Here is a 14,120-nt window from a genome sequence, read left to right as displayed (position 1 = left end):
TCGGTGCGCAATCAACAGTAGGTCGAATGTCCTTGTTGATACCACCGACGACCGGAGCCAAACGACGAGGAAGCTCAACACTCGCACACACACACACACACACACACACATACACAAACACAGACTCACACACAGAGATTGTGAAGTTATGCTCTTTAGAAGCGAGTTGGACTTTGCTCCCGGAGCGAGCTTTCAAAACGATTTGCCGAAAAAAGCCTCAGTCAGAGTCCGTCTCTCAGGACACAGCAGCCAGAGCCACAGCCACAGCCACAGCTTCAGCCGCAATCGCCATCGCCATCGCCATGTCGCAATCGGAATCGCAATCGCAATTTCTATGCCAATGGCAATGGAAATTGCGCTCAGTGCTCGACATTGCCAAAGGCAAAACACACAAATACATACACATATAATATCGACAGAATAGTTTAATTAATCGCTGCTTTTCTTACATCTCGCACATTTTTTTCTTTTTGCTCTCTCACTCTCTCTCTCTGTCTCTCCCCAGTACTCATTGTTCATTTTGTCAGCTGCCACCACATCAAATGTGCAACAGTAAATTAAATCAGCTGACGCATTGTGATTTGTTGTCCCTACGGAAATTTGTTCATTTAAAAAACCAAAAAAAATAAAATAAAATAACACAATAAAAAAAAAACAAAGTAGAATGCTGTGTGGAAAGGTCATTAAATAAATAAATGTACGTGCTATTATTTGTAGGAGAAGTAGGAGAAGCCAAATTAGCTTATTCATGCTCTCGCCCATGTTGAATACAAATTCCATTCAGCCGAAAAGTATGCTGTAGTTTTTTTTTGCGCCATTGCTAAGATGCTAATTTGCGAGGAGGCTACAGCTTTAAACAATTTACTATAAATATTCCTTATAATTAGCAGGAAATATTGCTTTAAAAATCACTTTACGAATTTTAAAGTAACATTCTTTCAGATAAATATTTTATTTTCCAAGTAGTATATTATTTTAATAAAGAGTTATTTTTTAAAATATGAGAGAATTAGGGAACAGAGAAAAATTATTGTTCAAATCTCGAACTTAGCATATAATTTATCATTATATATATTTAATTTTATACTTTGATTAACAATAAATTTCTGTAGCCAAGTATATTTTTTTTAAATCTAAAGAAATGTCGTTTTTGTATTTGATGAGCATTCAAATTAGTTTTCTATCTATCCATATCTTTAAATTAAAGCAAAATATAGTGAATAGTTATATTTGCATTTGAATGCAAGAAGCAATATAATTTAATTTGTCAACTAAACACACACTTTAAGTTTAACATTTAAAGTACTTTAAATTTATATTATAATTTTTGAAATTATCATGGAGTACAGACAGTCTTTTCTATCTCGCCCACTGCAAATTGCAGTCGAATTGTCACCGGGTGTCAGCTGCGAGTTCATGCTCGCATTTGATTTCACTTCGTACATTTCGTTATCGTCGCTTGGTGTGAGCTTTCTTTTATGAGTCAGTAGTCGCTCATTAATATCAATTAATTTAATGAAGAGTTAGATTAATTTCCAGCATCCTGTTCGCATTTTCAAGTCATGTGCTACATGTACAGCACACATATTTTGTTTTTTTTTTCTTTGTTGTGAAATTTTTAATTACGTTATGCATTTTGTTATTTTCTCTTATCATTTTTATTAATTTAAGTTCCCTACCTGACCTAAAAAAAGAAGACGGAAAATGTAAACCATCAGCCCATGCTGCGTATACGAAATATTATCGCATTAATATGTACGCGGGCGCTACGAGTGAGCTTGTATGTGTGTGTGCGTGAGTGTAGGAGAGTGTGTTCTTTTGTCTGGGATGCGAACGCTAAGAAAAAGGCACAGGCATCAGAAGTGAGAGATTTGTAGTCGACTACAAGATACCCTCTTGTTCACATAAAATATAATAATAATAATAATAATAATAATAATAATAATAATAATAATAATAATAATAATAATAATAATAATAATAATAATAATAATAATAATAATAATAATAATAATAATAATAATAATAATAATAATAATAATAATAATAATAATAATAATAATAATAATAATAATAATAATAATAATAATAATAATAATAATAATGATAATTCAGATGTATTATCTTATTATTTTTTTGCCATATTTAATTTAGTTAAACAGTTATTAATTTTATTATTTCTACCTTTTCCCATATACCCTTCATTATACTCCGGTTGCTGGCAACATTTTCAACGGGCTAACGGCATAAAAATTTCGCACACAAGCTTGGAATACAACCAATTGACATTACGAGCGTTAACTCCTACGCAAGCGAGCGAGCAAGACGAGACGAGACGTTACGAGACGAGTCCTTAGTTCCTCTCGTCCCAGACAACAGATTGCCAACCACCACGTTCATTTTCTGAGAAAGCTTTTACATGGTCGCTCTCTCTCTCTCTCGTTCTCTCTATTCACCACAAGCTTTCGTTGAGGACGACGGCAACTTTAAGCTTCTGTTCATAGGCGGCAGTTTTGGCGCCTGCCCGCAGCTAAAAAACACAAAGAAATCTCATCTAATCTAAATGCGTCAAATCAGCAACACTCATTTCCTTGAGCGCGATACTGAGCTCCCCAAAATTTCGATGGTTGTTATTCTTAACCATGCCAAAAGAGCAACAACAATAACAACATTGGCTCGATTGGCTAACAAAATACTTATCAGACACAGTGAAAATGTTTTCTGAACTTTAACTTGGCATTTGCAATACAATACAAAAAATAAGAAGAAATTGCTTGAATCGTATAAAATTCTGCAGCCCGTTTTCAAAAATCACGCGGCGCAAACAAAAGCAGCTCGAGGGCTGAATACTTTCTGCAGTGAACGCAATGGGAGGGGCACCCAACAAATGGGTCAAATTTGGGGTCAAAGTTTGCATGGCAAAGCATCTTGAAGTCGGCAAATGGCAAGAAAACATTGTGTCAGACTCGGAATATTAGCCAGATTCCAGAACACATTTCGCGGCTTCGCCAATAAGCTCATTTTCTTCTATGATGTAATGGAGTATTTTTGCAGATGTCTGTATTTTGTAAAACCCCCAGATGTTATTCAATTTAAGAGCTGCGACGTTTCGTGTCGATGCCATTTTAACTAAAGTGTGGACAGAGTTAATGTTTTTTGCTTTTTATAACATAAATATTTTAATGTGTACCTCCACAATTATCTTGATTTGACTTTTATTAACTATCTCTTTATTATTTATTTCCATGCTTGAAACAAGTTTACAATATTGAATTTAAAGATTAAGCAATAAAGATTTGTTGTAGAATTTTTAGCGTGATTTAAAAATAAATCTTTTTGGTTGAATTTTAACATTGTATAATCTTGATTCACAATTTTTTATTCTTGATTTCAGCAAGTCTTTTACTTCTGTATACTTACAATTCAAAAAAACTACTGATTTTTAGTAAAACAGATACTAATTATTAACAAAATGTTACAATATGTATTTAGATTTGCTTCAAAATTTTATTGCTTTTGCTTACATATTTAAAAGGCAATAGAAAATCATCTAGACTCTAAAATCAGTCTTATTAATTTTATCTGAGGAAACTAAAAATATTAATTTTAGTTTATCAAATAGAATTGATGAAAATAAATATTTAATATAAAACTTTTAATTTGCACTATGGAAATATTAACTTAAATGTATACATTTTCAGTGAAATACGAAACCATTAATTAATAGTGAAACTATTATAATATTTACTCATTTCTCTTTACCGTAGCCGCATATCAAATTCATGGGATTTTCAAATTCTCTGTAATTATTTTCACCTGGCTGGTTTTGTAGTTTTCGTCCTCGTTACTGCTGCTGCTGCTGCTCTGCTCAAATTCCAACCCGGTGACCTCAGCGCTATTTGTTGGGCATCCAAAAAGCAGCCCAAGCATTTTATGTTATGAATTTAACATGCGTCGCGTGGCTTTTAAATAACATAATAACCCAGTTGAACTGGCCAATTGGGACGATAATCAGGCTACTTATTTAATACACCACTTTAACACTGACGCCGCAGCGGAGAGCAGCGCAGAGCAGAATAGCGTAGCCGCAAGATTTGATTAATAATGTAATGCTTGCTTTGCCTACTTTACGGTTAACAAATTGAAAATACGTGTAAGTAAGCGAACAATTTATTATACAACAGCTGCCTTTATGCAATTCTTTTTAGCTCAAAAGAGGTTCGGCAGTTTTTAAATTCTTTATTTTCAATATTTATGCATATGTATCTTTGGGCCTGCAGGAAATGTGTGTAATAGCCAGAAAGAAGCACTTCTGACCCCATAAAGAATATACATTCTTGATCAGCGAGAAGATATGAAATAGGGTCTAAGTTGTTTTGGCTGACAATCTGGTATCTTTAGAAATCAATGGTATGTTTTAATGGTAGTATATAAATATACCAAAAAGCCCTCGGAATATTTAAATGATGTACTGTATCAATATACCAAATATATATCTTACTTGTTTTACTTTAGGTTTTTACTTCCTTTTGATAAAAAGTGTAATGCTTGCTTATAAAGATTGAGAAAATTTACACAATTTACTCCGTCACACTAACTGCAGCTAATTACGACTAGAGAAGAACATTCTGCCGCTAAAAAGACGGAATAAATAAGATTTTCTTTTTAACATGCTGAAAAGTCAAGGAGAAATGATGGATCAGCGGCGATATTCGAAATATCTAACGTGCCTTAAATTTGACTGATTGATATTTCGTTTCGCATTCACAGCACGAATTTTAATACTAAAAATAATAAACGTCAATCATCAATCAATACTATATATGTATACATATATGGCAAAAACATCAGGTATCAATCTGAGTTGTGGTTTTTGTGTGCCGCCGAATTAACCGCATTCTATCTACATTCACACACATGTGGGTATGTGGTATGCGTGTGTATGTGTGTGTGTGTGTGTCTGACTCACTTATAGAAAACGTATTGCGAACTCAGCACAAAGCAAAGAGACATCTCTGAGTTGTAAATTGCACAGCAAATCAGGTCGGAGAAATGCGATTACCAATCTGGCAGCCAAATTGGCAGCTCGATTCATTTGTAAATCGGTTCCCATGGAGCTATCTTTTTTGACTTTCAATCAGGACTTTACGCCCAAAAAACAAGTTGCATGAACACTTGGTAATTTCAAATATTTATTTTGATGTCCTAAAAGAAAAAATAATAAACAGCTCGTTATTCTTTTCGCGAAATAGCTCTAAAATAAAAATGCCATATTCTTTTGATTTAAAATTGGAGCAGTGTACGAGAGTAATCAATGTTAAATACTTAAGTATGTACATATATTTATAAATACTCAACGACGAGTATGTGCAAGCGTCTAAATATGCCAAAGTATGTATGTGTGTGTGTGTGTATAACATTAGTAAACACACACACATGCTGGGCATAATGTGAGCGAGAGAAAAACAAGAGGCTGGAGTAGTCAAATGGTCCAAAGCAGCTGGAGGAGGCATGGCATGTAGGCTAAATCTGAGCAAGCTCTGGAAGGTGTCTACTAGCGGCATCCAAACACCCCTTCCCCAAGTCTCCCCCTTCTCCACGACACACACACATACCCACACACTTTGCCATACCGTCTTCATCCGGTCACCCGACTAACCGTCTACGTAGTCGCCGCGTCGACTTTTTGCCATCTTGCCGTTTTCATCCCAGCCCTTTGCTCCGTCTATTGCCTCCGCCACACAGTGGATCAAATTGGAAAATATATGATAACATTTTTTAAACCGTATTTTCTACTTTTCAAATTTGTGCAAACTATAATTATTATTGTAAATGAAATACAAATTTAAAGCCTATTCTCGATTTGAACTTTTGAATTTGTAATATTTATGACAAATTATCCGATAATTTAATAATAAAAAAGCCAGCCCATAGTTAACCACAAACATTAGAATGAAAAACATTAAAATACATTTATATATCATTTTACCATTCCAATTAAAGTTAGCAACAGTCCATTTCCAGATTTTACTTAACAAGCTTTCGGTTAGCTGTCAAAATTTATTGGTCAAGTGAATAAAGAATATTCATTCTTTAACAAATAATTTTGAAGTGCAAGAAAAGTCAATATAATATAAAATAATAATCAAATTCAAATATAAACAAATATTTATAGCTATGTAAACCAAAACTAAAAATATGCTGATTAAATGTTCTCTTCAATTTGCTTAGATTTTTGATATGAAAATATAGAGAAAATATCTCAATCTAAGATCAATCTAAAGATCTAAATCAAATTAAACTCCTATCAAATGTTTAAAACTAAAACTATGTCGATAGCAATATATTTGTCAATTTACTACACCATATTCATTGTAAAAAAAAGTTCAAAATAAAATAATAATAACAATTGAAAAATCCTTCGTGAAATAAAGAATTCCTTATTCAATTTTGTCTTCAATTCTTCTTCAAGTCTTCTTCTCTCTCTCTGCGTCACATTAACTACATATAATCACAAATATTTCCACAGCTCATAAAAATTAATAATAAAAACTAATTAGTGGCATATTTAAAGATGCTTACATAATATGAACTTTAGCATTTAGTTCATAGATCATAAAATTCAAGGCAAATTGGACTGTTGGCAGCCACTGTACGTTCGTTTGCTGGATAGCTGCAAGTAAACAGCATTTGAGTGTAGTGTAAACAATTATTGACCTCATTCATATTTCTCGGGGCGCTCGCTCATTTGTCTTTGGCCTCAGCAAATGATGAAGGCAACGCAAGGCAACTCAGCGTGTGTGTGTGTGTGTGTATGTGTGTGCCTTGTGCCCGAGCACAATTAAAATTTTGTTGTTGTTCTTGTTGTTGCTCGTTGTTTTTGTTTTGTCGTTTTTTGCTTTTGTTGCGTTACGTTGCGTTACGTTGTTGGCATGTCCCCGAGTTACCTCTTAGCCAACAGCTCATCGACAATTTGCAGTTGGAAATCAATTAGCCCTGACAACAACAGCGAACAACAGTCGCCAGTCGACAATCGACAATCGACATTCGAGAGTCAACAGAAGACGGCGACGGCGACGGCGACGAAGAACTTGTAAGCTCGTGTATTACAATCATGAAATCTCAATAAGTTCTTTGCTTGGCCTTTGGCAAATGATTATAAGTGCGAGAGTACAGGACAAAGCAGTCGGGTCAAAGGCCAAACAGAAATGAACAAAAACCAAATGAGCAAAATCACGATAATCTCATCAACAACAAAAAAAAGCAAAAGCAAAAACAAGCATGAATTGATCCAATCAAACTTGACTGCCTGATACCCTGTCATTTGGCAATTGAGTTTCTATAAGAAGTAAATTTTCTACACAGTAATATATTAATTAATTTGTCATATAATATACCCCTTTTGGGGTCGCATTTTCAGGGTATTATAAGAAATGGAAAAGAACAGAACAAAACAGCAGAGAAAAGAAAAGCAGATGGAATGTTGAGCGGCATGTTTGCAGTCGCCTCATATCCTCCTATCGAAGCATGCAATCAAGGAAAACACGCATTATCCAGCTAGCTTTCCTCTCCTCTTCCACATACACACACACACACACGCATAGACAAAGCGAGACACACACGCGAACTCATTGAAGCTTACATATGAGTCGGAGGATGTCTGCCTCTGCGACGCCAGCATAGCGCTGGTTTAGCATTTTTATGTGCCTCAACCCCAACCCCAACCCCAACCCCAACACCAACACAACCCCCAATGGCCCACTGTCTTCGCCTACAGATACATTATGTAGTTGGCTTTATAGCAAACGATTTGCCAAACACAATAAGAAGAGGCGACCAGAGGACCAAACCAGACCAGCTAGGCAAACTAATAGAACGCAAACCCAAAGCCAAATACAAAACCGAAACCGAAACAGAAACAGAAAGCGAAAGCGAGCCACCACGAAAACAGCACTACAATCAAATGGCATATAGCGAGACCACAAAAGGCTTGTACAATGTAACAACACATTATCCATTCGTGGCGACGAGGCGACAAAGATGTCGATTTCATTCAATTTATTATCAAAATCACAACGAAATCTTGTTTTTGTCTAGGGGATATAGACATTTCCATGACATCACATTTTTCAAGCATCTCAAAATAATGCCGAAACTTCTTATCTACGACTGAGTTTGATTTGCAGCTTATTGCAAGTCATTAGCCTCATATGTATATTAAATATGTCGATTTTAGTGAATACATTTTGTATTTTAATAAATGTAAACATAACAAAACAAGTTAAAATATTAATGTTAATTTTATCTAAAATGATTTGTATTCAAGTTCTAATGACATATTCCACAAAAATCAGATGTATAATTTGTTGGGCTGTCAAATAAGTTGGTAGCAGTAACCAGTTTAAATATTGGGATTAAAAACAAAAAAAGAAAAAAGTTTAAATGCAATCTTTATATTCTTAATACATACTTATGTATATGTTATTATCAACAACATATCAAACATGTTATATTATGTTCACATTAATAGAAGCTTTGCAAAGATTGTCAATCTTATTTGTAAAGATAAATCTCCAGAATTTACATTTAAGCATTAGCTTTCACTGGCTACAAATTTGATTGCAAAAAGAACCCATTGAAATCGGAATAACATTAACTGAATTTCCCAACTCCAAATTGTTAACTCACACATCAAAGCAATGACTCAAGTTCGCTTACGCAGAATGCAGAAACAAGCCGCCGAACTGGTGCGTGATTTCTATGAGTCACTGTTGCTGCTAACTCTCGGTCTGGCGATGCAGTGGAATCAATGGCATGTGCTACGCATTTTGAATGGCAACAGCCTGTCCGAAGAAGGCGAAGCGGCTCAGCCAGAGCCACGCAACTGGTCAGCAGTATTTTTTACCAGCGGTCTATTGTTAACCCTATTACATTATCGGCCACAGTGGATCAAAAGGCACTGTTCGCTGATGCTGCGAAAGTTCTTGTTGCTGCCAGAGACATTCGGCCTTTTCTTTGTGGTCGACTATGTGCTGCTCTCAATGTGGCAGCCGCTGTTCAATTTTTGCCATCAAATCATGCATATGTTGGCCACTTCGCAAGGCAATTGGTCGAGATTCGTATTTCACTTCTGTCCCAGTTGTTCGGCTTGGCTCATCAACGATGCCGTCTACCTAATGCGATTCATAATCTCACTCGCGTGGTTTCTGCTCGCCATTGAGGCGTCAGAGACCAAATGGCGTCTCGCCATTGACTTTCTGTTGCTGGGTCAATTGCCAGAGGTGAATCGCAGACGCAGACGCAGACTTCGATTGCAGTATTAGATTTCAAAATTACAAATACTTTTAACACATGTAAATGGCCTTGTTACAAAATCATCAATAAAATGTAAACAATTTCAATGATATTTTCATTTATCTGTGTTGCTCTTATTACCGTAGCACCTCTGACTCAAAAAGGCCTTAAATGGCCAGCAAAACAATCCAATTTGCTATACTCAAAGTATTTTGCACTTTCACTCTATCCAAATTTGGACTAATAATTCCAAATAGATCACATTTACATTGCGGCTTTTGTTCACGAGAGCAGAGCAGCGCAGCGTATTTAACGTGAATTTTATTGTATATACAAATTCACGATAATTCCGCCTCTTTCCGTTACACCCGCAATTTCGAAACGCGCTGTTTCTGTTCTGGAATCTGTATAATTTTTCTCACAGTAGCCACTAAATTTTCCATAGACCTCAAGCTTATTCTAATGATCTGTTCATTTGTGAAACTTGAAATCTAAAAATTTCTATTTACACGATTCTCATTTTATTTAAGCACATTTTTCGCAATTAAAAGTCAGTTTCGCCAAGCCAAAAAAAACCAAGCGAGCAACGGAACGCAACGCATGAACGCTTCTTTAGTCGAGAGTAAATGTCTACCAAAAGAAAAAAAGAAACACCCTTCGCCCTAACACATATCCTAGCACATATTTTCGCACACAATTAAACGTATATATATAAACACATAAAAGCATACACGCCAAATGCATATACAATACATAGAATATATATTTTTTGTATATATTTTATACATTGGCTTAGTCAAGCCAAATTCTTTCTAGAATAATTAAATTTTTTGTTCGTTTTTAATGTTGTGCGATTTGTTTTTATCCGTTACAAATTTGTGTTATTGATTTATGTATTATACAAGTTTTCTCGTTTTTATGTTTGCATTGTTCTATGTGGTATACTTAATATTAAGTATACGCCACGTGAACTTTCCAAAAAACGGCATCTTTGCTGTTTTTAGCGGCATTATATATTTCCTGAGTTGAGAGTGTCAAATATGCAATATTCTTGTTTCAATTTGGTAGTACGCGTGGTATACTTAATATTAGGTATACGCCTCGTGATGCTCATGAAATCGCGATCTACGCTTTTTTTTAGGTGGATTCTATATTACTTGAGCTGAGAGTTTAAGAAATACAAAATCCTCATCGATATTTCGTGATAAGCGGGGTATACTTAATATTAAGTATACGCACCAAAATTTGTTTGACTACGCGATCAAATTTTTCCTATTCTTTATTTTGTATGTTTAGAGTTAAACAAATTGGAAATCACATTAGAAAATGTTATACTTGGGATTAAAAGTTCTCTTCTCAATTTCATGGTACGTTCTTAGTGCATACTTAAAATTACGTATACGCAACGCGTTTTTTGCAGTTAACGTAATTGTTCCCTATGTATTTTTTTAACATTTCAATAAGTTGAGAGTGAAGAAAATTTAAACACCTTTTTGCAATGTTATACGTACACATCATATTAAGTATACGGCACGTTGTATTCGTAAAAAACATTTTTGTTATTTGAAATACTGCAAATGCATTGATCGTAATATTTTTAGCAATATACATTCCGAATTAAGTTTATACATTCATACCTATACTTAAAATACGTATACTTAATTTTAAGTATACGCCAAGTAGTATTCATGAAACACATTTTCGTGTTGTTTGTAATCCGAAATACTGCGTATGCATTGATCATAATAAGTTAATCAATTTATTAATTATACATACATATCTAAAGAATTATGATGAAAACACTATTATATTTTTTCTTTATTTGTGAAATTTTGTTACTTAGTTTGAACGAAGTTTTCTTGAATAACTAGAGAAACTATTTATAACACAAATTCTAATTTTGGTGTAACCTGTGGTGTTCATATCAGATTATCATAACAATTATTGATTGAATTAATGAATCAATGACGTCCAAAGCTTGTAGCAAAACTGTTGTTATATTACTAGAAAGCGATTTGAAAACAGAGAACTGCTTTGTCGAGTGTTCTCTCTTGCTTATAAAATCATTTTGTGATTTGACTTCTCAATTTACAAAGGCTGAGCAGTGCGTGACAATAATAATGCTAATAGGCAAACTGGATAGGTGAGCACTCTCGCAATGAATTGTTACCGAAACAAAATTTGCATTCTGGCCGCAACCTTATATGGCCAGAAGCTTATTACACCCATTTTCATAATTCACAATCAAGCGTTCTTAGTTACGCATACGACGTGTACGTACGTGAATTGTTCTTTTAAGTTATTCAATGGGCATTTTCTCGGTTTCGTGGCTCAACACACACAGAACGCACAGTTGCCACTTTCTCATGCGTTTAGGCTTGCGTTTTAATTATGATATCATGTGGCCTATATATGACGCACACACAATGTGGGTATAAAGTATAGCATATTATATGACGCATTAACATACCTGTATGCAGCTGTAGTCACGTCCACAGACTGACCAACTGTGTGTGTGTGGTCAAGTTGTTGTTAGAATAGTTGCTTTATTGTTTTGTTGTTTTGTAGCTGTTTTTGTTTTTGTTGCCGCTACTATTGTAAAATGCTGTGGTTGAACAGTTGAACATGAAACAACAATAACTGATTAAACTTAAGTAATTATAATTATAGGTCACACACAGAGAGATAGGTTCAAAAACACACACCGCGAGACAGAGAGAGAGAGAGAGAAAGAGAGACAGCGAGAGTGTGGCTTAAACAAAGTGACAAAACCATTTAGCGCATTAGCGCGCACATTTAATTAGAGAGGACACGATAGGACACGGAATAACTAAACGGGCTAACGCGAATTTGCACGACAACCGACGCCGCCGCAAAAGAAAATTCTAAATTTCTACAGACCAAAAGAATTAATGAAAATAAAGCACATGAAAAATAACAGCAACTAAAAAAAAAAAACACCAAAAAAAAAACATTACAAAAGAGAGAGAGAAAAAAAGTTGGTGTGTTTGTGTGTGTACTTAAAATATGCACAACCGCGCGAACCGAAAATAAAATAACAATGAGAAGAAGGCAAACAGCGAAAGGCAGGCGAGGCAGAGGCGAGAGCCCAGCATGCAACTTATGCGAATGGCAAACGGCAAACGAGTGGCCCACAATCCGCTAAATCCGCCCAGTGGCAGCCGCCAAAAGCAACAGCAACAGCAGCAGCAGTCGCAGCAGCAACAACGAAAGTAACAGCAGCAGCAGCAGCGACGTCAACAACAGCAGCAACAGCAGAAGCAGAAGCAGCAGCGGAAAACGACGTCGACGTAGGCGGAACTACAATAAGAAATTGTAGATTGAGTATTTAGGAATGGGAAGTGGCGATTGGGAAGTGAAGAGTGTGGAGAGCAGAGCATGGAGACTGGCAAATTGGAGAGAGTGGACCGTGGGGACGTATTGACTTTTGCATTTTTGTGCAGGTGCCGACAGTTGTTGTTGCTCTCGTTACTTGCAATGACTAATTGCAAAAATCCAACAGTCAACAACAACAACAGAAACGACGGCAACATCGATAGCAACTTAGCCAGCCAATATAACAAGTTGAAGCGAAATCATTTGCAGATGAAATACTACATGCATAGAGTATAAGCGACCAGCATCGTTAGTTGCAACCGCTGGTGGTCTCCTTGCCTAAATATAGTATCACCATAATTAAAACAATTCGAATTTCTTACTATGAATCGTCCAACGCTGCAAACAATGAGTATTGACTACAAAATACCTGCAGCCCGAGAAATTCTTAAAACACAAAATGAGAATTTATTTTAAAATATTAAATAAATAAAAATGTATAACAGCTGAAACTATTTGAATAAATATAAATGTAAAAATAAATAAATTATTAGAAAATTTTAAGGCATGTTAATAAATAAACATACATTTTTTTTAAAAAGGAAATTACTTTAAACTTTTTGTGTGCAAATATTAAAGTAGGTAAAATCAATAAATAGAAAATTGTTAAATTTGAAAATATTAAAATATGTAAATAGATGAATACATTTTATAAATAAATAATTTGAAATCAAATTGAATTGAAATCGAAATAATTTATTACATTGTTTAGCTTTGTAATTTGAATCTTGGCACAGCTAAGGGAACTACACAGTAATCAAAAGTCGCAATATTTTCGTCATTTGGTCTAAGTATTGAAATAAGCGAAAATTGAAAAACATTTCAGCAGTGTGAAGATCGTTCAGGGCAGTGAAACTAGCATTAATTAATTGAAACCACAAATGAGGCATAAGTTTTGTAGTATATTGCACTTAGTCATCGTTGTATTTTTTACATCTTGATTCATGCATGACTTTGTGACATTTCTATTGCATTTTCAATAATCAAATTAATGTTTTATTGCAGTTTTAAATAATGAGTATCGTTTTATAAGTAATTTGTTAGATATCATTATAACTTTATTTACATGAACATTTTCTTTATATAATGATAACCAATTCATTAATTATAAAAAATCATTTCAACAAAATTTACTTACTCTAAAGTTATAGAAAGTCATCAAAATTTGTAGAAAAGTATATTCAGTTTCGTTTGCAACTTAAGTCTTTAAGCATTTAATTATCTTTTCTCTCTTTTAACCTTAAGCGTATTTATTGTTTCAAAATATCGAACTGCATAATTGCCGATGCACACGCATTAAAAATGTTATTCGGCAGGCTCGATTCGGTTGATTGATGTGCTTGGATTACATTTGTCTGTTCAGCTTGCATTTTTCTTCTCTTCTTTTTCGTTTCGTTTGTATTAATGTTAATGCCATAGTGTGACTGCCT

The 14,120-nt window shown here is 34.6% G+C and overlaps 2 protein-coding genes across 6 annotated transcripts in view; one reads left to right on the top strand and one right to left on the bottom strand.

Annotated features, from left to right (window-relative positions):
• LOC133847952 (frequenin-2) overlaps positions 1–12,453 on the bottom strand; it is a 28,649-nt gene extending 16,196 nt beyond the window's left edge. Inside the window, exons 1-2 of one of the 4 annotated variants that reach the window (XM_062283296.1) lie at positions 12,373–12,453; positions 11,765–11,899 (exon numbers count right to left, since the gene is read on the bottom strand). The gene's annotated coding sequence lies outside the window, so the exon portion shown is untranslated. Of the gene's footprint in view, positions 1–11,764; positions 12,198–12,314 lie in introns of those variants that run through there. The other 3 variants (XM_062283293.1, XM_062283295.1, XM_062283297.1) reach the window with 3 other exon arrangements.
• LOC133849091 (uncharacterized) lies at positions 8,551–9,405 on the top strand. Of its 2 annotated transcripts, XM_062284965.1 has the most exons (2): positions 8,551–8,887; positions 8,946–9,405. In XM_062284965.1, the coding sequence occupies exons 1-2, from the start codon at positions 8,810–8,812 to the stop codon at positions 9,321–9,323; spliced, it is 456 nt and encodes a 151-aa protein (XP_062140949.1). In that variant the 5' UTR covers positions 8,551–8,809; the 3' UTR covers positions 9,324–9,405. The 2 variants fall into 2 exon arrangements, with proteins under 2 accessions (XP_062140949.1, XP_062140948.1); XM_062284964.1 differs by having other exon boundaries at positions 8,553–9,402.
• Positions 12,454–14,120: the final 1,667 nt, after the last annotated feature.

Source organism: Drosophila sulfurigaster, chromosome X (genome assembly GCF_023558435.1).
Source record: "Drosophila sulfurigaster albostrigata strain 15112-1811.04 chromosome X, ASM2355843v2, whole genome shotgun sequence".
NCBI classification, from domain to species: Eukaryota; Metazoa; Arthropoda; class Insecta; order Diptera; family Drosophilidae; genus Drosophila; species Drosophila sulfurigaster.
The sequence above is the reverse complement of the archived record's forward strand: the minus strand, read 5'-3'. Positions and strand labels throughout refer to the sequence as shown.

What these genes read in the sequence shown, in the direction of transcription:
- LOC133849091 (XM_062284964.1), top strand. Translation starts at nt 8,700, where the DNA reads ATGACTCAAGTTCGCTTACGCAGAATGCAGAAACAAGCCGCCGAACTG.